Genomic DNA, 24,460 nt, shown 5'->3' with positions numbered 1-24,460 from the left:
TGCAGGGCACGGGGCAGGGCTGGCCTGAGCGCCCAGGGACAAGCACACACATCCCAGGGAAGCTGAGATCAGCAATGGTCTTGAACGGGGAAGACTGCCAAGGCACCGTGAGATGCCCCGTCACCACCGCTGACCGGCAGAAGATAAAACAGCCGAAGAGTGCCAGGGCTTGGTGAAGACGTGAGGACACTGGAAGGCGTGCACATGGCCGATAGAAACGTACTCAGGTACACGTGTCCCGGAGATGTGAAAGGATGAAGATGCGTGTGCCCTACGACCCCCTTCCCCTACCGCGGAAGCCCTGGAAGCGGTCGGGCACCGTGTCCCGCCAGGAGATGGACGCCAGAATGCCCGGACCGCGTTGTTCATAACAGCAACGCATCAGAAGCAAGTTAAGTGTCCACCTCCAGAAAGAGGAAGAAATAAGTTAGGACGCGTTTACACCTCGAAGACTGCACAGCAGCGAGAAATGAATGAACTGGGTGCACACACAGCAACAAATCCGCAAATGGAAAGGAGGAAGTTGCTGCAGCATCTGCGATGGGGCAAGAGCTGAGCTCGATGTCGTGTTATCTCCCGGCTGGATGGCAGCGTTGCAGTTAGGGGCTGACCCCCGGGTTCGCATCCCGGCTCTGCCACTTTCCAGCTGTGTGTCTCTGGGTGAGCTACTCAAGCCATCTGTGCCCCAGGTTTTCATCTGTAAATGGGGTTAAACTCAGAGAGTCGTTGTGAAGATCAAAGGAGGTAATGTGTGCAAGCCCTCAGCCCAGCGCCTGGCAGACTGAGAGGTCCAAGAAGTCTCAGGGTCATTATCACCATCAGGGTGCAGTGACTGCATTCGTGGAAGCAATTTTTCCTGCCCCTCCCCCCGTCCCCACTCACGCCCTGGCTTTGGCCAATGGGACAGATGCAAACTTCATGAAAGTAGACGAGGCGTTTCTGCTCTTTCTTCCTCTCTTGTTTGCCTGCCCCCCCCAAGCCCCGTCAAGAGACCAAGTGTAGCCTGGCAGAGAGCTGCATGGAGGACAGCAGCACCATCCCAGCAAAACCGTGAGCCGCCAGCTGACCTCCCAGCTGCCCACGGATGTGAGTGAGCTGAGCCCAGTCGAGAGAAATTACTCAGCTGACTTCTACACTCGTGGAAAACAGCAAAATGTTGTTGTTTCAAACCACTATGTTTGGGGCTGATTTGTTACACAGCAGTTGCTGACTGATACAATTACCATCCCCATTTTACAGGTGAGAAAATCTAGTCCCTGAGAAGTTAAAACATTTGCCTCTGGCTGGTAAGAGATGAGGAATCCCGCCTCTCAGCTCCAGCCCTGGAGGAAGGGGTTTGCCCTTTCTCTGCTTGCTCCCTTCTCTGCATGTCCCCCTCTTTATGTTTCTGTGTGTCTCTTTTTGTGTTGCCCTCTCTTCCCTTCCCTCTCCCCTCCTTCCCCCTCTCTGTCTCACACACCCACACAGGTAGCAGGAGCCTCCCAGACAGCCATGGATGACTGTGGTACAAAAACCAGGTACAGAGTGTGACGGGTCAGGCTGGGCAGGTGAAGATGGAGACGTGGTGTCCTGAAGCCTCAGGGCAGGGCCCCGGGGTGAGGGAAGAGGGCACATCAGGCCCCACCCTTGAACTTCTCCCTGATCATGGACCTGAATACACCTCCTGACATCATCCCAGCCGATGGGGACCACCCACAAGCAGCACGGCCACAGGTCCAACCTGCCGTGTCCCCAGGGACAGGCCTCCTGCTCTCTGTGGACAGGGCAGGGTCCTCAAGGAGGGGCCTCTGCTGCCCTGCGAATCACAGGCAGCCTTGGCTAAGGAAAACGGCGCCTCTCTCCCAGTGTCCCCCAGGTTCCCTCCGTGACAGTTCACCATCACTCAGGCAATTGCAGGCCCCAAGTCCAGCTGCTCCACCTGGGATGGAGATGTCGCCTCACGGCTAGCACAGGCCATGTCCCGCCACACTGGGTCAGCTGCCCTTCCAAGGTGCTTGGCTCAAAATGGGGAGGTTTCCCCACCCCCACTCTGGGTGTCTGAACAGGAAGGCAACAGGAGAGACCACCGTCAGATTCACTGCAAAACTTCCCACCAGAGAGGGGTAAGACGTTACTGCGCATGGTGGAGAGCCCACATCTCAGGACAGCAAGGAGCCCCACAGAGATGCCTGTGCTGAATGCCAGGGCATCAGATGCCCATGTTTAACCCCAGGTGACTCTGCGCCCGGTCCTTTACGTTCCTCACAAGCCAATAAAACACAGGCCGGGCAGGAATGAGTGTGGCTTAAAGGCTCGGTTTCCAGGAACAGATGCGCCCCAATTTCACTAGCTGTGTGACCTTGGACACATGCCTTCAACACTCCAGGACTCGGTTTTCTCATATGGAAAATGGGTGTAGAGCACATAGGACCTACCTCACTGGGCTTTCGAGTAGCCCAGGGAATGTCACACTTGGTGACTCAGCTGCTTTTTTTTGCTTTTAAAGATGGCAAAGTCTCCACGGTCTAAGGAGGCCAGGAAGGGCTGAAGGACCACATAGAGAGCCCCCGGGTGCCAGTGATGGGCGGGGGGTGGGGGGGCGGCCCGTTTCTACAAAATGGGATGGGCCAGAAAAGGGGAGACTGGCTTCTGGGAGGGCAGCGGGGTCCCAGCCCGCCTCTGACCCGCCAAACTCGCAGGGGAAGGAATCCCTTTCACCCTCCAGCCCCGCTGGGTAAGAGGAGGACACAGCACCGTGCCCCTCCGGTGGCCTTTGGCAAAAGGCCAGGGAGAAGTCAGAGAACACTGTGGGGTGCGCTGCCTCTGACCACAGGGGCTGTCCCCCAAGGAGGCACTCGCTGGGCATCCTTCAAGGTACACTGAGACCTGGGCGGGAAGGGAAGCCTCTGGGCCCAGGGCAGCCTCCGCTGGCTGTCTGTTGCCATGGTGACGGGCTGCCGCCTCAGAAGACGTGTGAGTGGGTCGGGGGTGAGGAAGGATCATGACACCTCCTTGGCTGGTGCACTGCTGAGGGGAGGGCGGGGCCACAGGGCGTCCCCCCTAACGCCCCTCCTCGCCACCTGCAGGCGGGGGAACACACAAGGCCAGGCAAGGCCTCCTTCTGTCCCAGGAGGCATGTCCCCAGTCAGCGGCCACGCGGCCACCTTGGCCTTCACACCCACAGCAGCTTTCTCTGCTACCTCCCAGGTTTCCAGCCCCCGCCAAGGGGACGCGAGACCTAAGAGGGAAAGTCCCTGCCGCGGACCCCAGAGGAGCGAGGCTGGGGGGCCTAGGGTACCTGCAGGAAGGCCCGCCCCCTCCATGCCTCCATTTCCTCCTCTAGAAATGGGGGTGCAGCCAACTAATCGGAGGGAGAAGGAGCACAAAGGGGAGGATGTGCCAGACTGTAGGGCCCCAGACAGAAGTGACTAAGGAAGAGAAGCTGGGTCTCGGGGAGAAGGAAGGAGGGTCCCCTCCAGACCTGACGGCAGGCGGCCGGCGGGTGGCCCAGAAGAACCAGGCGGACGAGCTGCTAGAAACGGAGTGTCTGCGCTGGCCCTCAGCCCTCTGGTGACACGGCTTCTTAAAATAACACCTCTGAACAGGAAGGAAACCAGTACTCAAAGCGGCAGGGCGAGGAGGCGGGGGGATGGGGCTGCCCACACCCTCCCCCCGCTGCCCGCTAGGGGCCAGGCCTGGTCCCCAGGGCGCAGAGCCCTGCCTGGAGCCGCCCACGCTGTTCATCATCTTCCTCTCCCACGTGGGCTTCTCCCGGGCCCAGGCCTCCCCACCAGGGAGGTCACAGAGCACTCAACACTGTCTTCCTCGGCTGACTGTTCCCTGGGCTGCAGATGGGAGACACCTCCAGGGAACTGGATTCCCCGGGGTGCAGCCCAGGGACCCGAGACCCGGGGTGAGCAGCCCCGGGCCCTTCCTCCCGGCCTGAGCTCGGACTCCTGGGGGACCCGAAGCAGGCCCCGCTGAGGGTGCGCCTCAGAGCTGCCTCTGCTTGGAGGACGCCTCTGGTCACTCGGGCCTTGTGGGAAACAAGACAGAGGGCAGACCAGTGCAGAAGCGGTCAGCCACGACCCCACGGGCTCAGCACACCTCCCCGCTTCGTCTCGTGCTGTGTGACCCTGGGCAAGGCCCTGCCCTCTCTGAGCCTCACCTAGAAAATGGATGGTGACGCTTCCACAAGGCCTGACACACAGCAGGTGCCCTGGCAGTGTGAGGCCCCTCTCCAGCCCCACGGAAGGCCACCAAGGCAAGAGCCCACCGCCTTGTAGAGCTCCTAGAGCACTCCGGCGACAGCCACGCCGCCCCCCCCAGACCTCGGCCTCCTGCGCCACCAGCCTTGAGGAAGCCTCTACTGTGAGACCACCAAGCAGAGGACAGCCTCGTCACCCCCAAAGACCCAGGAAAGAATCATTGAAATTGTGAGCCCGGCAGACGCCCTGCTGTTCTCAGCGGCTCCCTTCACACTCCAGCCCCCTACCCAGGAGCCTCTAGGACTAATTAGGTCAGGAAAGGGGAGAGGGAGAGCCTCCAGGTCTGGAAATGGCTGGGCGACGCCTCTAGTCCTGCCAGCCCCATTGGCAAGAAAGAGAAACCGAGGTGAACAGCAGCTTACTGGTGGGAATGGAAACCAGTGGAGCGACTCTGGAAAACCGTCTGGTAATTAATTCCTCAAGAGAGTAAACACAGAATGAACACGGTCCAGCAGGTCCAGGCCGAGGTATCTACCCAAGAGAAAGGGCAACACACATCCACATGGAAACCTGTACATTACTGTTCACAGCCACTTCCTTTATAATGTCCGAAAGCTAAACCAACATAACGCCACCAACGAATAAATGGATAAACTAAATGTGGTCCATCCGCGCAATGGAATACGATTCAGCCATAAAAAGGAATGAAACACCAACGCAGGCTACCTCACGGATGAACCTTGAGAACAGGATGCTGAGTGACAGAAACCAAACACAAAAGGCCACGTATTGTATGATCCCACTGATACGAAATGCCCAGAAGAGGGAAACCCACAGAGACAGAAAGCAGACTAGTGGTTGGTTGGGAGGGCGGGGGAGGAAGGGGGGTGGGGGGGGAGGGGGGATGGGAGATAAGGAGGTGATAGTTCAGGGAACAAAGTTCTTTTTGAGATGGTGAAATGTTCTCAGATCGATTATGGAGATGGCTGTGCACATCTGTGAATGTGCGAAAACCCACTAACTTGTACCCTTTAAATGGCTGAATTGTATGCCATGTGGATTACATCTCAATAACGCTGCTTAAATGTTTTTAAAAAGAGGCTGCTAGAGACATCCCAGAAAGCATGCCCAAAGGGGAGCCAGGCCGCAGGCTGGGAGCCTGTCACCCACCCCAGGAGAGGCCCTGGGCCCCGCCCCTGAGCCGTAGGAGCCCCCCACTCCCTGTCTGGCTCTGCCCCCTGAGAGGACCTGGGAGCAGTAGGAGGCCAGCTGCTCACAGTTTCTCAGTGGCCTAAGCGCACGGACCCCAGGTTGAGGGGCAGCTGTCACTGCAGAAGAAACTCCGGAGCAAAGAGCTCTTCCCTCCTAAGGGTCCACGACACTGAATGCTCACCACAGGCCAAGAGCTGCGTCAGTGAGCCTTTTCCCCGCACCAACTCAGCGCTCCCTCATCCAGATCCTCGGCTTCCCCATTTCACAGATGAGAAAACCGAGTCCCTTTCCCAAGGCCACTTGGTAAACACACGGTGAAGCCAGGTTTAAAATTAGGCTCCAAACGCGTCCGATTTTCTTCTACCCCACAGCCTGCACACGCGCACACGCACGGGGATCCCTCGTATCCACCCTATGTGCGTGTCCCCACGCGCTGCCCCCCGCGGTTCTGCACCCACCCGCTCGGCGGGACAGTGACGGTCCCAGGCAGGTGGGCACTCTGGCCATTTCTCCCAGGACTCCAAGGCCACCAGCCGGGAGTTTCGGTGCTCCCTTGTTTCCTATCTCTGGTGACACATAGGGTGACGGGTGCCTGAGAGAGAAAAGGCCTGAGTCTGCTTCCCAGCTCTGCTGCTGACATGGCATCTTCCCATCAGTCAAATGATACTGACAACAGTAATAATAACAACAACAGCAAGAACTAACGCTCAGCACTTACTCTCCGTCAGGCTTTCCAAAACTCAGTGTGGTTAATCTTCACTACAGCCCAGTGGGATGTGTGTTATTATTAGTCCCAGTTTACAGATGACGAAACTGAGGCACAGAGAGGTTAAGACACCTGCTATGAAGTAGCAGATCTGAGAGCTGAACTCCGAGGACCGGACCCAGAGCACGGGCTTTCCACGATAAACTGGGCCAAACGGGTTGGACTCCAGCTGGTGAATCCTGCAGCCCGACTGGCTGGGCTTGGGAGCGTAGCTGGAGCGCCGACGCACCCCCTCTCACCCCCGGTGCGGCCTGCCCGTCGCTACCTGCCCGCCCCTCTCATCCGAAGGGTGGATCTCCTGCCCCCTTCCGAGGACAGGGCAGGGCTTGGCAACAGACGACTTCTCCTTCCCTTCACCCCCACCTGCCCCCCTGCCCACCCCCTCCCAGAGCGTCCCACCCTGTTCCCCAGCTCACCAGCTCCACCTGGGGCCCCAGGCCTTCCAGAATCCGATGTGCAGCCTCGGCCTTCTTCTGCAGGGTGACGGAGAAGAGGAGGAATTAAAAAAAAAAAAACACCAGCACACACACACACACACACACACACACACACACACACACACACACACACACAGAACAGCAGGCAGCTGCCCAGCCCAGCATGCCCGTCCAGGCCCAGGGGCGGAGACGGGGCCGGGGAAGGGTCCCCCTACAAGCCCTCCCGGGGCTGGAGACAAACACAGAGGGCCTCAGCATCCCCGCAGTGGCCCTGGCAAGCCCGCCAAGTTTCGGTTCGAACAAACGCACCCTGTTCTCTGGCGCCGGGCCCCTGAAGCCCCCAGCCTGACGCCCCCCAGGGCCCGGGGCGGGCACAGCTCCCGCCAGGCCCGAGATGCCTTCCTGCGCCTTGGAAGCCGGCTGGGTGTCTACAATTACCTCCGCAGTCAGGGGGCAGGAGGAGGGGGAGGGAGGACGAGATAGAGGCGCTGGGAGATACCCTTTCTAGGATTCTTGTATTTCACAATCATGTGACTATTTCTGAGCTGCCCTGGGGCCTCCCCGCCTCCCCACTCACAACCCGGACTTATTAGGAAAACAGGAACATATGGCAGAAAGGGCTTAGCGGCTGCGAATTCAACAGGCCGGACCCCCGGGGCCCCTGGCCGTGAAGGCGGACATTGTGTCTGGTCCAGGCCCCCAGGCAGGGACCACAGGGCCCGCTCAGCCGGGCCAGCCTGGGGACGGGGTGGGCAGAGAGCTGTGGAAGGTGATGACTTCAGGGCGGGTCTCTGTCAGATGGAGAGCGGGGTGCCCACAGCGCACACGTGGGAGACCTGAGCCCCTCCTGCGACCCAGGAAAGGCTGGGTGCTCCTGACTCAGCCAAACTCAGGAAGACCATCCAGGACTCAGCGTGGGCTGGCAGGACAAGCCAGGCAAGACACCATCAACAGGTCGAAACCGTCTCTCAATGATCCCCGAATCCAGACCCACTAAACGCGGGTGACCCAGAGCCCTGCTTACAACAGAATTCGAGGCCCAGGCTTCGGGTGTCGTAGCAGGGAGGAGCGGTGCTGGCAACAGGCCAGCCTCACCCTCTCCCCCAGCCCCCATGACAGAGGGTAGGTATGTAGGTGGGCTCAAGCTGGCGCCTAGAACTAGCTCCGCCTAGAGCCCTGGGCCCAGCCCACCCAAGAGCAAGCCATGATCTCGGCCCCCCTTGTGCAAGCCAAAACCCTGAGAGCAGCAGCCTCAGAGCGTGGCTGGGGGCCGGGAAAGCAGGGGGCAAATTATTACTGTAACGATGGCCATTTTATTGAGAACCTACTATGAGCCAAGCACTGAGCACACGGCACGCGTTATTAATACTTGAATCACACATAACACGAAGTCAGGCAGGTTTAAGGAGTATCCCCATTTTACAGCTGAAGAAACTGAGGCACAGAAAGATGATGTAAGGAAAAGTCCTTTTTCTGATCTCCAAGCTCCAAGAGGGGAGAAAGATATGGGCTGGTCCCATCCAGGGCCTCCACTAGGCATGGGTCCAGCGTCTTCTATTGGGGGAGGGGGGGTGCAGAGTGGGAGAGGTTCCAGCCTGGCCACACCTCAAAGCCAGAAAGTGTCAGCCATGGGGTATCAAAGGTGGAAGAATTCCCTAGCTGGACCAAGTGAAGGACTAGGTATAGGGCGAGGAGGGAACAGGGTAGCTTCCCGAACATTTGAGCACTCACTCTGTATTAAGCACCAGGGCATGAAACAAAATGAATGATACCGGCCTCTGCCTACAATGAACCCAGTCTAGTGGGCAGTTGGTCATGAGCAGTGATGGCAGATTAATATGCTCAGGCAGGAAACGAACGTGTGGTATACGGGGGAGGCATTAAGCGGGTCAGAGTCACTCTCTCCAGAAAGGTAACAGGGGGGATACACAGCTGGGTTTTGAAGGATCAGTAGGAGTTTGTGTGCACTTATGAGGCTCTGTCAGGAACAGCAGCAACTGCCCATCTAGATAAAGGAATGATGCCAAACACAGGAAGGGCAGGGCCGGAGCAACTGGGCCACTGGAAACTGCCGCATCACACGACTGGGCCTGGGTCTCAGATCTGGGACCCGTATAGGGCCTCTAGAAGCCTGTGTGTGTCGTATGAACCAGAGTGCATTCCATCTTCAACCACATCTTCACTGTCTCAGGAACACAGGCACCTGGGGAGGGGGCTTCCTGTAGCCCCTGGAGAAGAGACCAGGGAGGAGCCCCTTCCTTACCTGCCAAAGCCACGGGGAGCCCAGGCGGCCAGGTGCACCCTGAGCCACCAGCTCTCCGTCATACACCTGGCGTGAGAGCTCCTTTGCTCCCTAACAGACCCTCCCCCAGGCTCTGCTCTTAAGCCCTGTGCGGCCCTGGGGCCTTTTAACACAACTCAGTTTCCAAAAGGCTGCACACCTGCGATTCACCCAGAAGAAACCTGCCACAGAACAGTCCTAAAGATGCCGCAACACTGGAACACGGGGCAGCGGGGCGGCCAAGAGCAAGACTACACGGCCAGCCAGCCTGGGCTCTGACCCACTTGCCAACTGCGTGGTCTTGGGCAAGTCCCTTCACCACCCAAGCCTCAGCTTCCTCATCTACGAAAGGGGGATAACATCAGCACCGCCCCATGCAGCTACTAAGAGAATTAAATGAGCTGACACACGTACCGCGCGAACATCAGGATCTGACACGCGGTGGGAGCTGGGTAAGGGCCGGCTGTTATGATTATTGCTGTCAACAATAACGACAAGGTCACGGCTCACACCAGGTGACCCCCTACACGTGCCGGGGCTGGATCCGCTAGAAGCCCCATCTGTGTGGATTCCTGCAGGAAGCCTCTGCGGAAGGTTCTAGCATCAGCCCCATTTGCACACAAGGAAGCTGAGACTGGGGTCACACAGCCGACCCAAAGCGCGCAGCTCAAGTGGCAGCTAAAGGCTGGGACAGGCAGGCCCTGAACCGGCACCCCACCTCTTCACGTCTTCGCGGGGACACTTCTTCCACCTCGTGCTACCACACTCCCGCTCCCGGCTTCACGGGTCCAGTTTGTATGGGTGTGGGGTGGGTACGAAATCTGCTGTCAGCTCCCGGGGAGCTGGCGGGGATGTCCTGCCTCCCGGGCCCCTCCCCCAGACGGCAGGCCTTTCAAGAAACACACATCTGTCCAGCAGGGGCCCACGTCTGGGAGTCCACTCTGCTCTAACCCTCGGCAAGTCGCTTCACCCGCCTGGACCTTAGTCTCCCCATCCGCGCGACAGCCGCGCTCACCCCGGGTACCAAACTCCCAGGACCTTTTCAAGGAAGTTCTACGAGGAACAAAGTGTATGCTGTCGCTTCTGTTTTAATGTCCCTCTGCAAATGGAGGGGAGGCTCCCCCCAACACCCTGGAATGGAGCACCGCCACAGATTCAGACCCACACTAGGAACTCCCTCCCACCCGCTCGGCTGACGGCTTCTCGCCACCACGAGAACCAAAGCCAAACTCTTGGCCAAGGCCCACCGGGTCTCCCACAGCTCCTAGCCTTTGGGAAGTCACTGCCTGAGGTCACCCTGCTCAGCTGCAGGGGACAAACCAGGAGCACAAGCCAACAGGACGGGACAAACCGCCCGCCCCTGGCTTCGACCCGCCGCCAGGGCTCTTGCCTGACACTGGGGGCTCGGGCTGGGGTCTCACAGGGAGACGGCACTCCTCCTGCTGGGGACCCCAGGGTCCGAGCGGCCTGGCCTCCCGGGGGCCAGAGCACCTGGGGCACGAAAGACCTCAGTCACCTGTGCAGACAGGTGCACACGAGCCCCGTGGACCCACATGACCAAATACTACGTCTACATCTATAAAAGCACAAACATATACACACGTGTGTCACACCAGATGACTCACACACACACGCCTTCACACATGCATGCGCACAGCATGCACAAATACACTGTGTACCCAAGCGGACACGTGCATGTGCAAAAGTATAAACACACAGTCACACACGTGCCCCACGCGAGCCACTTTGCGTACACGTGCACACAGCCACTCACGTGCCTCTACACGTGCCACAGAGCTAACGAGTTACCCACAAACGCCCGGGTGTATCCACACACACATAACCACAGCTGCGCCCACACGTGCCGACCCAAACACACGTGTGTCCACATATATATGTGTGTGGATGCACAAGCACACAGAAGTCACGGGCTCTACCGGGGCTGAGCCACGCACACCATTTGCACACATGTGAGCACAGCTTTCCACAGTTACACACGAACCCACACACATGCGCACGTGTACCCCCCCACACACACACACACACACTATCCCAGCTCCTGATGAGCAGGGCGGCCGGACCTCACACTGACCAGCCCCCTGGCCGGCGCCCCGCCCCTTGGAGCCCCCATTCTAGCTCGTCAGCTCCAGCCTGAGCTCCTGGCCTCACCCTCCTCTACTGCAGAGTGAAGGCAGCACCCACGTACCCAGGAAGCCCAGGAGCCCAGCCCCTATCTCCCGCTAGGGCCCCGCTGCCCAGCCCTCCACACCGCGTCCAGGTGCCAAGCGCTACAGCATTTCGGGGAGCAGTTACCCCCGAGGCCCGGCGTCCTCGTCTGTACCAGCAGCCGGAAGACCCCTTCCAGAGCCCTCCCGGGTGTGTGACGGAGACGACTGAGTGAGTGAGGCGGAATTCGTGGACTCCTGTTCACAAGTCCGTTAGGACGACGCTCCCTGTAGGCGGAGGAATTTGGAGGAAGCCCTGGATGCCAGGAGCAGTTAGGACGGCCAGACGCAGAGGCAGAGGCAAGGGCCCGGCTCAGGACGGGGCCTGAGCCGCTGCTCTGAAAGCCCCGAATCACGACTCGGGTGGGAAGGGCGTCTGAAGCTGAGAATCAGGGTGCCTGGACCCCCAGAATGCTCTACAAAATGCTTCCCAGTCTTGGTCATTACCAAGAGAATTGCTCGTCTCTGTCCTGCTTAGTCATAATCACACTGGATAAAAAACTTTACTAGTAAGATGCTTAAAATCGAAGACCAAAGGGGACCTGGGTCCTACTCTCTGATTTCCTTCTCGCCCTCAGCCATCAGAGGGCCTCCAGGAGTTCTGCTTCCTCGCCATCTTTGGACAGGCCACAGTCCTCTCCACTGCAAATATCCTTCTACCTTTTCCCAACAGAGCCCATCGTGCAGACCTAGCTCAAGTCTCCCCCAGGACGTCTACCTGGATTGCCCACTGCCCTAAATTCCTAGAGCACCAGCGCTGTGCCAGTTGTCCCTTATTTACACATCCTTCGCTAGCGCTGACGAATGCTGCTTGTGTTTGTTTTACCCAAACTCAAAGTGTGAGCATCCTCCCAGACCCACCAGACCTCCACCTCCCACCCCCGACACACTCCCTTTGAAGATCAATGGAGACCCTGTCTCCTCTGTGAGCCTTCGCCTGAGCTGTGACCCCCGCGCCCGAATGCCCTCCTCGGGGCGACGGCCCACCCACTGCTTCCAAGAGGCCTTTCCCAGTCCTGGCCCTGCAGCGCCCGTTCCTGCCCCTCGGGGCCTAGAAGAACCCTGTTTCCTGTTCTGCCATCTGTGTGCACCTGCCCGGCCCCGCCACGTAGCCACCCCCCCTCCCCACCCTGTGCGCGCTGACGCCTCGTCCTCGTGCCCCAAAGGGATGATGAGCCAGAGCCCAGTCTGCAGAACAGCCACACAGGCCCTGCCTGGCGGGAAGCTGCGTTTTCCAGCCGGTGGGGCATTTAGAGACAGACCCTTGTGTCCGCCTCTCAGAGGAACCAGCAGGAAAGGAAGGAAGATTAAAATTTAATCCGATTGATCCCCCAAGGGGCGGTAAGTCCTGGCTGTTCCTGCCCAAGGCATCTGAGGGGCTCCTGCCCACTCGGCTTCCGGCCCCTGAGGCTCAGCCCAGGCAGGGGGACCCCCGCCAACCTTCACTGGGGGCAGAGGCCAGTCCCCACAGCCCCCAAACCAGAGGACTCTTCCGGAGGAAGAGTCTCCCTACCCTCTGCCATTCATTCATTTGTTCAGCAGACATTTAGTAAGCACCTACTGTGTGCCAGGCACTGTTCTAGGTGCTAGAGATATAGCTGGGAGAGAAAGACAGATATCCCTGTCCTCACAGAGCCTCTGTTCACAATAAACACAATAAACAAGAAAATATGAATTATGTCCAGTGGGAACAAGGGCAAAGGACAAAATTAAAGCCAGGGAGAGGAGGCGTTGACGGTTTTCAGGATTAAACAGAGGGTCAAAATGGGCCTTGGCTGAAAAGGGGACATTTGAAGAAACAGCTGAAAGAGTGAGAGAGCGAGCCCAGTGGGAAAAAGGAGCTGCGGGCAGAGGGTGCAGCCAGTGCAAAGGCCCTGAGGCAAGAGCACGCCTGCATAGTCAGGAAGCACAAGGGTCAACGGGGCTGGGGCAAAGTGAGGCAGAGATGAAAGGAAAGAAAGGGGGATCGGGACAAGGAGGGGCAACTTCCTCAGGCCATCGTTGTGCCTGCATGTGGTGGCTTGAGTGTGATTCCGTCTCCCCCCATCAGAAAGCCAACATGAGTGGGCTGGGGCCGAGGCCACCACTGCACCCCCAGTGCCTGGAACAGTGGCAGGCCCAGAGCAGATGTTCAGTTACACGGCTGCTGAATGAATGAATGAATGGACAGGCCCTGCACACCTGAAATTACCAGGCAGAGGCCTGGTCTCAGAATCCCAGGAACCAGGGTTGGAGCCCTAGCCTGACACTCACTAGTTGAAAGGCTGCGGGGAAATTAACCAGGGCTTCTATTTCCTCATCTGAAAATATGGAGTAGGGGTGCTGACCCCCACTTACTGTCAGAACCCCATCAGGATGAAATCAGCATAAACGGGCATAAAGCCCCCAGCCTGAGGCGCTGGCGGGGAGAGAGGACAATGCCTGTGCTCTGGGACCCCAACTTGGGAAGCACCAGCCCAGGGTCGGGGGCACAGGCTGCACAGGCCTCGCCAGCCTCCGCTCCACTGCCCCTGACCTCCTCTTGGGACAAGCGCCCCCCTCCTCTATCTATTCCCTGGGGCAGGGCGGGGAGGGGGCTGACTCCACCACCAGACTCCAGAGGTTGGCCTAAGATCCAGCCCTGACCAATCAGCATACTCAAATCCACTGGCCTCCACTGGCTGAGAAGTGGGCTTGTGACTCCAGCCAGCCAATGAGAGCCAACCCTGGGACTGTTGCTGAGACGTCTGGGAGGAGTTTCCCACCTGGCCTGGGAGTGGTCAGTGGGCCTAGAGCTGCGGGCAGTCATTTCTCCATGTCCTGGGAAACTCCGCCTGGGAATGACACTGGCACAGAGAGAGCAGAGGTGGGGACAGGGCGCTCCCAAACATCTTTGTTTGAGCACCTGAGTCCACACATACTTGAAGTAAACTAACACCAACTTTCATCACGAGACTCAATAACCCCTCTTTAAGCCTCAACCAGTCTGAGCTGAGTTTTTGCCTCTTGTACCCAAGAATCTTGACTTCCTGGACCCTTCCTGGCACAGCACTTCACAGTTTACAAAGCCCTTCCAGTCACCGTCTCAGCCACATCAACTCTGTGGCCTCAAGAATGTGGCCAGGGGGACTTCCCTGGTGGCGCAGTGGACAAGAGTCCGCCTGCCAGCGCAGGGGACATGGGTTCGAGCCCTGGTCCGGGAAGGTCCCACATGCCGCGGAGCAACTAAGCCCATGCGCCACAACTACTGAGCCTGCGCTTTAGAGCTCGTGAGCCACAACTACTGAGCCCGCGCGCCACAACTACTGAAGCCCGTGCGCCTAGAGCCCGTGCTCCGCAACAAGAGAAGCCACCACAATGAGAAGCCCGCGCACCACAATGAAGGGTAGCCACAGTTCACCGCAACTAGAGAAAGCCCGCGTGCAGCAACGAAGACCAACGCAGGCAAAAATGAAATAAATAAATTTATTTAAAATAAAGAAAAAAAAAAAAGACTGTGGCCAGGACCCGGGACGATGGAAGGCCTGGAAGTGAAATAAACCACCCAGCTCATGAGGGCACAGGCTGGACTGGAATCCAGGCCCACCCACCACCCTCCCTCACACAGAGCTGCAGAAAATCAGGGCAGGAGGAAGCGGGAATTCTGGCAGGGAGACCACCCAGGGTAAGACCTGGGAAGGGGTGTCTTAACTGCTCTTGGGGGAGGGGGAGTGCTGAGGCCAAGGAACCAAAGACCAATCAGATCTGTAGCTATAGCTCTTTGGGGAGAACCTGGTGAGACCCGGAGGGGACCCCCCAAATTACTGCTTAGGCAAACCCCCAGGGAAGTGGGGACGAGTGGCTGGGATGGAACATGGAGCCAACTTCTCACAGGGGGCACCAAAGGCCTGTGCCTTCGAGTCTGGCTGGGGAGGGCTGAGGGCTCCAGCCTGCTAGAGTCTGCCGGCCCCCAAAAGACTGAGCCCCCAAAAAGGGCCAAGGGCACTGTGGTGACATCCTGGGCAAAGCCATCAACCTGCCACCACAGCTGCTGGAAGGAACTGTGCCTGCTTTCCCACCCAAGGATCAGGGAGGGCAGGCAGAGGGGCTGCCAGGGTGACAGATCCAGGAGCTCTGCTTTTGTCCCCCTACCACAGGCTCCTGGAGCCACCTCAACCCTGGCTCCGATCCCCAGCCTCAAAGCTCACTTGCTGTGCAGTCTCAGGTAGGTCACCTTCCCCCTCTGAGCCATGGCTTCTTTTTTTTTAATGCCATGGCTTCTTTATGAGTGAAATAGAGAGAATAATAGTACCCATCTTAAATGGGTCTGGAGAGGAATAAATGAAATCATGCAAAATATAAACAATAACAAGAAGAAAAGAATAACAAAGACTACAACAATGACAACAATTAATAGTGCCAGCTAGCACCTACATGGTGCCAGGCATTGTTCCAAGGGCACTACATAATGAACTCATTTAACCCCCACACCATGGTATAAGGTAGGTGCTATAATTATCGTCATTTTACTGGTAAGGAACATGGGTTGCAGGGAGACTTAATTAATTTGCCCAAGGTCACAGTGCCAGGAAGTGGTAGAGATGGGATTTGAACCCAGGACATCTGGCTAAAGCACACGTGGCCCCTTAGTTCTCCTATCACTGTGATTGTTATTAGTGTTATTTGGGGTAGGGAGCCAGGGCATGGAAGGGTGACCGGCCCTGCACGGCCCAGCACACAGTTCCCAGGCCTCCAGCAGGTTCAGTCTCATCCTGCATCTGTTGCAGCTTCAAGAGGTGGAGGCAGAGCCACCAGTTGATCCAATAGCTTCCTGCCTGGAGCTATAGCCCTAGGCACATGTTCCCAGGCTCTAGAGCAGCTCAAGCCTTGGGGTTCAGCCCCTGGGAGACACTCTGCTCTGGGTACCTTGAGCCCCTCCCCCTCCAGACACCCAGCAGCTGCCCTCCACAGATCTCTGTAAGCCCCCACTGTCTGCCACAGACCCTGCGTTCAACCATCCAACAGCCCTTTCCAGGGCTAAATGTAAGCAGAGGCCAGTGCTGACGAATCAGGCCCTGGGATCTGATGGCCCACGGGTTCAAATCCCAGGTCCATCGCTTCCCAGCTGTGTGACTTTGGACAAGTCACTTAACCTCTCTGGGCCTCAATTTCTCCCTGTGTTAAATGGAGACAATCACCATACCTACCCTCTGAGGACTGCTATGTAAAACACCTGGCCCATCGCCTGGAGGAGCTGTTCAACTAATGTTTGCTGCCGTGATGAGTAATATTACTATTGTTTTCTGTATTACAGGAATTTCTTCTGCATGAGTACCTAAGTGATTGCCCGTTCCCCCCGCTGATCAACTGGCCCCTGAAGCTCTCCTATGACCTGATGCCTGCATTTTCCTTTGCATCCCACAGGCCAGCCACGGTCCACACCAGTCGGCATGTCTGAGCAGAACAGACCACAGCCACACCAAGATGGGTCTCCAGTGGCCACCCTTTCCCCCTCCCACACACACACCCAGGTTTGTGGGGGTGGGGGGGGGGTGGTCATACAGGTTCCCATTTCACAGATGGGAACACCAAGGCCCCGGGAGAGAGCCAGGCCCTTCACAGCGACACCTGCATCCCACCTGGTGGCCGGCACAGGGAGAGCAGGAGAAGCTGGTGTAGGGGCTCTGCGGGCAGGTCAGGGCGTACCCGGTTCTCGTCGTAGATGATCTGCACCAGACTGCGATGCTTCGACTCGATGGGTGGTGGCGACACGGGCTTCTCGGGCTCCGGTGGCTTGGCGGCCTCCTCCTCCAGCTGTTGCTGTGGGGAGCGAGCAGGGAGAGTGGAGTGGTGAGCACGCCAGCAGGAGGAAGGAGAGACAGCGCCCCCTGCCCCTGGGCGGGAGGGCGGCACCCCTGGGCGGGAGGGCGGGTGGCCCCACACAGGAAGTCAGGCTGCTAACCATTTCCCCTGAGTCACCCGCAGGGACTCCGAGCCCCGGAGAGGCCCCAGCTCCCAAAGGGGAGGGCCCAACCAGGGCCAACTCCGGGCTCTGCAGCCAGCCTTCCCGGGTTCAAGTCCAACCTTGGCGATTTATCCGCTAGGTGAGCATCAGGGAGCAGCTTAACTCCACTGTGCCTCAGCTTCCACATCTGTAAAGTGGGGCTCGTGGCTGTGCCTCCCTGATGAGTTAATGTATGTACTGTGCAGACTGGGGGCTCGCTGAAGGCCAGCCGTTATCCATTATTTCAACCATCAGTACCGTCATCCTCAGGAGCGGCTGTGGCGACTCTGGACCCAAACTGTCCAGACCAGACGCTATTTCTACTATTTACTTGCTATGAACCTTGGGAGCTTGCTAAACTCCTGAGCCTCACTTTCCTCATCTGGAAAGCGGGGATAATTCAAGTTTCCATCCTAGAGAGCTGATATGAGAATGGAACAGGCTGAAGAACGTAAAGCTCTCAGCACCGAAAAGGCAGCTTCTCACCATCATCGTCATCTGCCCTGCGGTCTTCATACTGGACCCCCCTCCTCCCATCATCATCGTCATCTGCTGATCCTCATCTGGAGGAGCCCCTCCTCCCATCATCATCGTCATCTGATGATCATCATCTGGAGGAGCCCCCTCCTCCCATCATCATCGTCATCTGCTGATCCTCATCTGGAGGAGCCCCTCCTCCCATCATCATCGTCATCTGCTGATCATCATCTGGAGGACCCCCTCCTCCCATCATCATCGTCATCTGATGATCATCATCTGGAGGAGCCCCTCCTCCCATCATCATCGTCATCTGATGATCATCATCTGGAGGAGCCCCCTCCTCCAAACGCCATAAAGGACTTCCCTTCATGCTGCTGTCTGCTTTATACCCAAAAGGCAAAGCAAAGACCAGAGAGCTTAAGACACTGGCCCAAGGTCACACAGGAGGCCAGCGCCCAGGTGTACAATCTGACAGGCCATCTTGAGTGAGATGAGAACACTGTTCGTTGCTCACAAGGCTCACACATCCTGCCCTTGACCATTCTGCTGGCAGAAGGCCTGGAGGGTTGAGCCGAGCTGCCTCAGTCCCACAGTGACCCCTGTTGGTAGCTTTCAGAAGGGCAGCCAGCACCTGCCAAAACACTGAAATCCCTCCAAACAGTGCGAAACAAACTAAGCCAGGAAATGGAAGGCATACACGGCCAGAAAGGAGATTCTCACCAGTCAGTGCAGGTGCCCCTCCCCGAGGCACCAAACGTTAAACACAGAGTTACCACGGGACCCAGCAATTCCATCCCTAGGTACAGACCCACAGAATCGAAAACAGGTGCTCAGAAACATGAACGCAAAAGTTCACGGCGTGGTTCACGATAGTCAAAAGGTGGAGATAACCCAAACGTCCATCAGCTGACGCATGGATAAACAAACGTGGTCCATCCATCCATACAGTGGAATATTACTTGGCAGTGAAAGGAATGAAACACTGGCACAGGCTGCAGCATGGACGAACCTTGAAAACATGATGCTGAGTGGAAGATGCCAGACACAAAAGGCCACACAGTGTTTGATCCCACTTATAGAAAACGTCCAGACAAATCCATAGAGGCAGAAAGCGGATTCGTGGCTGGTGGGGACGGGAAAATGGAAGTGACTGCGAATGTGTACGGGGCCTCCTTTTGGGGTCATGAAAATGTCTTGGAACTAGAACTAGATAGAACGGGTGGTGGCACAACGCTGTGAATGTACTAAAGGCTGCTGGGTTGTCCACCTTAAGATGAGTCATTCTATGTTTTGTGAATTTTAGTTAAAAAAGAAAAACGCCAAAGTGGAATTAAAACCCAAAAATCTATCGAGAGCTGCCCTGAGCCACGTGGCTTCTGGCTGCAGTCACAAACGTGTGCACATGGCCTGTGGCTTCAGCCTGGGCCCAAAGCCAGGCCCAGGGGGACTAAAGGTCCCAGCACTCCACGGGCCTTGGCCACGCCTGCCTGACTCCAACCGGGGCCCGGCCCCCCTACATGCTGAGCTGCCATCCTGGAAACCCACCTACCACCCCCAGCTGGCCGAGCCTCACTGACCAGTCCAGCTTCCGGACCATCCTCAGGTCTCCCCAGGCGAACGACAGCCCCGAGGCCTCTTGGGATCAATGCTCCCTCCCACTGCACATCTTTCCAGTTCCACTCACATAGCCCTGAACTGGCTTCCGGGAAGCATCTCTCACCAGCCTTCCCTCTACTGCCCATGGTGGCCAGAGTGGGTCCTTGAACCTCCACGGAGCCCATACATCCTCACCTGGAGGGGATCGGGTGTGACCCTGCTTCCCCCAGGGTCAACACGTGTGTCACACTATCTCAATCCACAGTTTTTAAGGAGAACCTACTCCGTGCTGGCGTTGCTAGGAGCACAGCAGGGAACAGGAGACAAGAACTGTGCTTTTGCACCGTTGTCGTGAGACGACCACGGTGTCACAAAGCAAGATATGTATTAGTTCAAATGGTGACACCATCAGGCAGGATAACGGGCTGGAGCAGGGGTGGCAAACTTTTTCTGTAAAGGACCAGGAAGAAAATATCTTAGGCTCTGTTGGCCACACAGTCTCTGTCGTGACCACCCAGCTTTGAGGCTGTATCATAAAAGCAGCCACAGATGATGTGTAAACAAGTGGACGTGGCTGTGTGCCAATAAAACTTTATTTACAAAACCAGGCACCGAGCTGGATCTGGCTGGATTTGCTGACCCCCAGGGTAGAGGATGGCTGGGGATGAGGACTCCTGTAAAGGCTAGGGCGGGTCCCTCAGTGGAGGGGACATCTGAGCAGACACCTGAAGATGCCACAGACGGAAGCAGGAGGAGACCCAGGAAAAGGCAGATTATCAACTTTCTATCAAAAATATTAAAACTAAAATTATAAAGTTAATATTATTAATCTTTACGTTAACTTTTCTTTTGGTTTCGACAGTGACAACAAGGACTTCTTTTCACCACATGACTCTGTTCTCTCCTCACAACCTTATGAGGTGGTGTCACATCTGTGCCCATCTTACAGACAAGAAACCGAGGCTCAGAGAGGTGAATGTTCCAAGGCAGAGTTAGGAGGCCCAGCTCATACAGCTTCCAGAGCCAGGGTCAGAGTCACGTGATACCTCCCCCCACATTGTGGATGAGGAAAGTGAGGCACAGAGAAGTAACTGCCCACCCCACATGTCTGGACAGCCTGCCTGTAAATGCTGACCTCCCACCCATCGCTCCTGTGCCGTCCCAGGACAGTAGCCACACGTGGCTATTCACGTGTAAATTTCATTTCAATTCAAATTAAACGACATTAAAAATTGAGTTCCTCAGCTGCACTAGGCACATTTCAAGGGCTCAACAGTCACATACCGGTAGTGGCTACCATTGTGGACAGCCATTGTGGACAGAACATTTCTGTCATTGCAGAAAGCGCCCTTGGACAGCACCACACAAAACAGCTCTCTTGTCCAATAAACGTAAAGGGCATAAAAATGAGCCAGTACGATGGGCAGTGCTCAGCACGTGTTCACAACTGCTCTAACTACTAGTGTTGATATCTCCTCAGCGGCAGCTGCTGCTGAATCGGGAGCTGAGAGCCGCCACTGCCCCACCCACACGCACCTGCTTCTTCTTCAGCTTGGAGATCTGCTGCTCTACCATGGTGATCTCGCGGTCCACCCGATCCATATTCTGGATCAGCTCCTCCTTGGAGAGCCGTGGAGGTACCAGCTCCAACTCAGGGTCAGCATGTGGGGGGCTGGGAGGAGACACCGGCTCCAGCTTGCCTGTCAGGCTGCGGTCCTGTGGTGGAGGAAAAACAGGTGTGGAATCAGCGCAGGGGGCACCCCCATCCCCCCAAAATCCACAAGTTTCCAGCCATGACTTCAGGCACCAACACACCGGGCATCTGTCGTGCCAGCCCCCATGTGCCAAATACAGGGTTGTTTACTGATCCCACCTCGCTGTCTTTGCCTTCACTGGTCCTCCTGCCAGGTGTTCCTTCCGCAGCCTTTTCCAAAGTGCAGATCCTTTCTACCCTCCTACACGCAAGTTTCCCCAACCGTCCCTCAAGTCGTGAAGCCCTCCCTCTTTCCTTTCCCCATAACACACCTCTCTCTTACCCCACTTACCCCGTCTGTGCCCTCCCACCAGACCAAGCTCCTCGAGAACCAAGACCCACGACCTCCAGACTGATGCTCCGTGAACACTTATTCACGATGCTCAGTCCAAACCAGCAAGTTACAGAATATCACACACAGTGCAAACCCAGTTGTGTAGACAATATACACAAACACACAGGAAAACTATGAGAACGGGATACAGAGACGTCAAAAGTAGTTACCGGGGCAGCAGGGGAGAAGGCGGGTATTTTCACTGTCTTCTTTTTAATTTACCAGCGTTTTTCTGATTTTCCTTCACTGAGTATTACTCTTTGTATAATGAAGTTGTTTTCAAAAATGTGTTAAACAAACAAGGGAATCCTTCATTGAGTTATTCGGCGACTCCTTCATTTCAACAACAAAAGTTTATTGAGCATCCAAGCTGTGCTGGATACTCAATAAAAAAATAAAACCCAGTCCTTGTCCCGGAGCACTCACCTGTACAGCCCCGGGTTCAAATCCCCACCCACTCTGCCACCTCCCAGCATCATCATGACCACAAGCAGATCATCTGCCTCCGTTTCCTCATCTGTACAATGGGACAAGTCCCACCTCCTGCCTGCTGCGAGGCTTGAATGAGTTAATATGTGCAGAGCACTCAGCTCAGAGCCTGGCACACTGTCAGAGCTCCACAGGCATTGGCTGGGGTTGTCCTGCCCCCAAACCCAGCCCCGCCCTGTACCATCCTCAAGGCCAAGCCAGCAGCTGCTGGCAGAGGACAGAGGACACATTATTCCCGGGGACAACTGCAGCCCCAGGGCTGCCAAGTGCCACCCCACCCCCCAGCTCGAGTTGAGCAGAGCCTGTGCCATTCTAAGTCCACCCCTCCTGGCCTCGAGGTCTTTGTCCTACACACACACACACACACACACACACACAGACACACACACACACCACCGAAGCCCACAGGGCTCCAGTGTCTGGGGATCACCCTGGCCTCATCGTTGCCATCTGAGACGTGGGAGAGCTGGCGTCGAGACTCCCAGGCCCTCCACACACCCAGAGCCCTGGGGGCAAAGGCAGAAAAGATCTCAAGCCCTTCAACAGCTCTGATGTGGCCCTGCCCCATGGCTCTGAGGTGGGCCTCCACGCTCCTCGGGGACGCCTAGGAAACCAAACCAGGCACCGTCCCAGTCCTCGGCACACCCCACACCCTGGCCCCGGCTGTGGCTCTCCCAGGGGGCTGCCCCTGCATCCCCATGGCACAGATGAGGGTACGGGAACCTGCAGGCACAGGCCTGGCACGGCTCTAAGCCAGCGGTCGGCACGCTTTCTGTCAAGGGCCAGGTGGAAAAACACTTCAATCTTTGTAGGTCAGACGGCCTCTGTCCCAACTACTCACCCACCACTGTAGTGGGAATGCAGCCACAGACAGGACACGAAAGAATGGGCATGGCTGAGTGCCAATAAAACTTTATTTACAGACCCACGCTGAGGGCCAGGTTGGAGCTTGCCGAGTTTGCCAACCTGTGCTCTTAACTTACATAATTGTCACAGCCCACGCTGGAAGTGAAAATATGGTTTTCCCCATTTTCCAGATGAGGAAACTAAGGTCCAGTGAGATTCAACGACGTGCCCGAGGTCACCAGCCACAAAGCGATGGAGCCTTGGCTTGGAGGGCACAGGACGGGAGAGACCAGGCCTCATTCAGAACTCTCCAGAAGCAGGCAGAGCATGCAACCAGGTTGCTGGGGGTCCCACAGCAGAAGCGGGGTCGCCACCATGCATTCATTCATCCCTCAGAACCATGTGTCTGGGCAGAAAAGCAAGAGTAAGATCCCTTCCAGGGTCTAAGACCCCCTGAAATTAGAGGCAAAACTGTGCACAGAAGACAGATCCCCTAGAGAAATACTCAGAAGGAGTGTGTGTGTGTGTGTGTGTGTGTGTGTGTGTGTGTGTGTGTGTGTGTGTGTGTGTGTGTGTGTGTGTAGCCCTAACTGCTCCCAGATAGGAGGGCGGAGGGCAGACACAGGGGCTGCAGGCACCTGACCCCACACACGCCAGACCAGAAGCAGCCTGCGCACCGTGGCATCTCCGGACCTTTGTACCAGCCACTCCCTCTCCTAACTGCACCTTTCTGCCACCTGAAATCAGACCCCCCCCATCCACGCCCCCTCCCCCAGCCCTTAACTGAGATCTGCCCCTTCCCTCTGTGCCCCAGGGCGCTTGGCTGGTCTCCCTCCACAGCCTCAATCATTTCTCAGGGTTCTTTTTTTTGCTGGGGGTGGCTGCGTTGGGTCTTCGTTGCAGTGCGCGGGGCTTCTCACTGCAGTGGCTTCTCGTTGCGGAGCACGGGCTCTAGGCGCGTGGGCTCAGTAGTTGTGGCTCGCGGGCTCTATAGAGCGCAGGCTCAGTAGTTGTGGCACACGGGCTCAGCCGCTCCACGGCACGTGGGATCTTCCTGGGCCAGGGCTCGAACCTGCGTCCCCGGCATTGGCAGGCATATTGTTAACCACCGTGCCACCAGGTAAGTCCCATTTCTCAGGCTTCTTGAGACAAAAGGCTTTGGCGATATGGTTCCTGGAGCCCAGTCCTGCTACCTGCTGTAGGAAACCACTCTTCTGCCCACCTCTGATCTTCCACCAGGACTGAGAAGGGACGGAGAGGAGCACAGCAAGAACAAGGGCTGTGGACAGAAGGCTTTCGGGGCCAGGGCACCCTGAAACAGTTCATCCAACCCAGGGATAATTCTCAAAATGACATGAGCAAAAAGAAGGTTTCCATCCCCAAACCCGACAGGAGCAGCGCAGGGGTGAGACGAAGCAGTTGGCAACCGCTAGCAACTGTTGGAAAAGTTGCTGGAAACTTTTTCTTAAATTCTTGATGGGGAAAATCCGTCTTCTTCAATGTCTTCTTCTTTAAGGTTCAGGCTTAGCTTTTATTCTAAGCAAAACCACACAGGCAGATCCGTCAACTGACAGATAAAGTGCGATCTCTCCATACAATGGAATATGATTCAGAGTGACATACAGACGCATGGTAAAGCACAGATGAACCTTAAGAACATGATGCTGAGTGAGAGAAGCCAGACATAAAAAGCCACACATCGCATGATCCCATCGATACGAAGTGTCCAGAACAGGCAAGTCCATAGAGACAGAAAACAGATCGGTGGTTGCCAGGGGCTGCGAGGAGGAAGGGACTGTTTGATGGGTACCAGGTTTACTTCTGGGGTGATGAAAGTGCTCTGGAACTAGAAGAGGTGGTGCCCCACACCGTGACTATACTAAATGCCACTG

The 24,460-nt window shown here is 56.7% G+C and overlaps 1 protein-coding gene across 22 annotated transcripts in view; it reads right to left on the bottom strand.

The window, feature by feature from the left end:
• The window catches only part of NCOR2 (nuclear receptor corepressor 2), a 222,235-nt gene that overhangs the window by 114,736 nt on the left and 83,039 nt on the right, over positions 1–24,460 (bottom strand). For 21 of the 22 annotated variants that reach the window (XM_082667549.1, XM_082667548.1, XM_082667559.1 and 18 more), the window contains 3 exons: positions 20,683–20,862; positions 16,773–16,886; positions 6,582–6,638 (listed from right to left, as the gene is read on the bottom strand). In XM_082667549.1, the coding sequence (XP_082523675.1) occupies positions 6,582–6,638; positions 16,773–16,886; positions 20,683–20,862 (351 nt within the window). The remainder of the gene's footprint in view (positions 1–6,581; positions 6,639–16,772; positions 16,887–20,682; positions 20,863–24,460) is intronic. The other variant, XM_082667542.1, reaches the window with a different exon arrangement.

This window comes from Grampus griseus, assembly GCF_964374135.1.
Source record: "Grampus griseus genome assembly, chromosome: 12".
NCBI lineage: Eukaryota > Metazoa > Chordata > Mammalia > Artiodactyla > Delphinidae > Grampus > Grampus griseus.
Note: the sequence above shows the minus strand (reverse complement) of the source record. Positions and strands in the feature narration are given on the sequence as shown.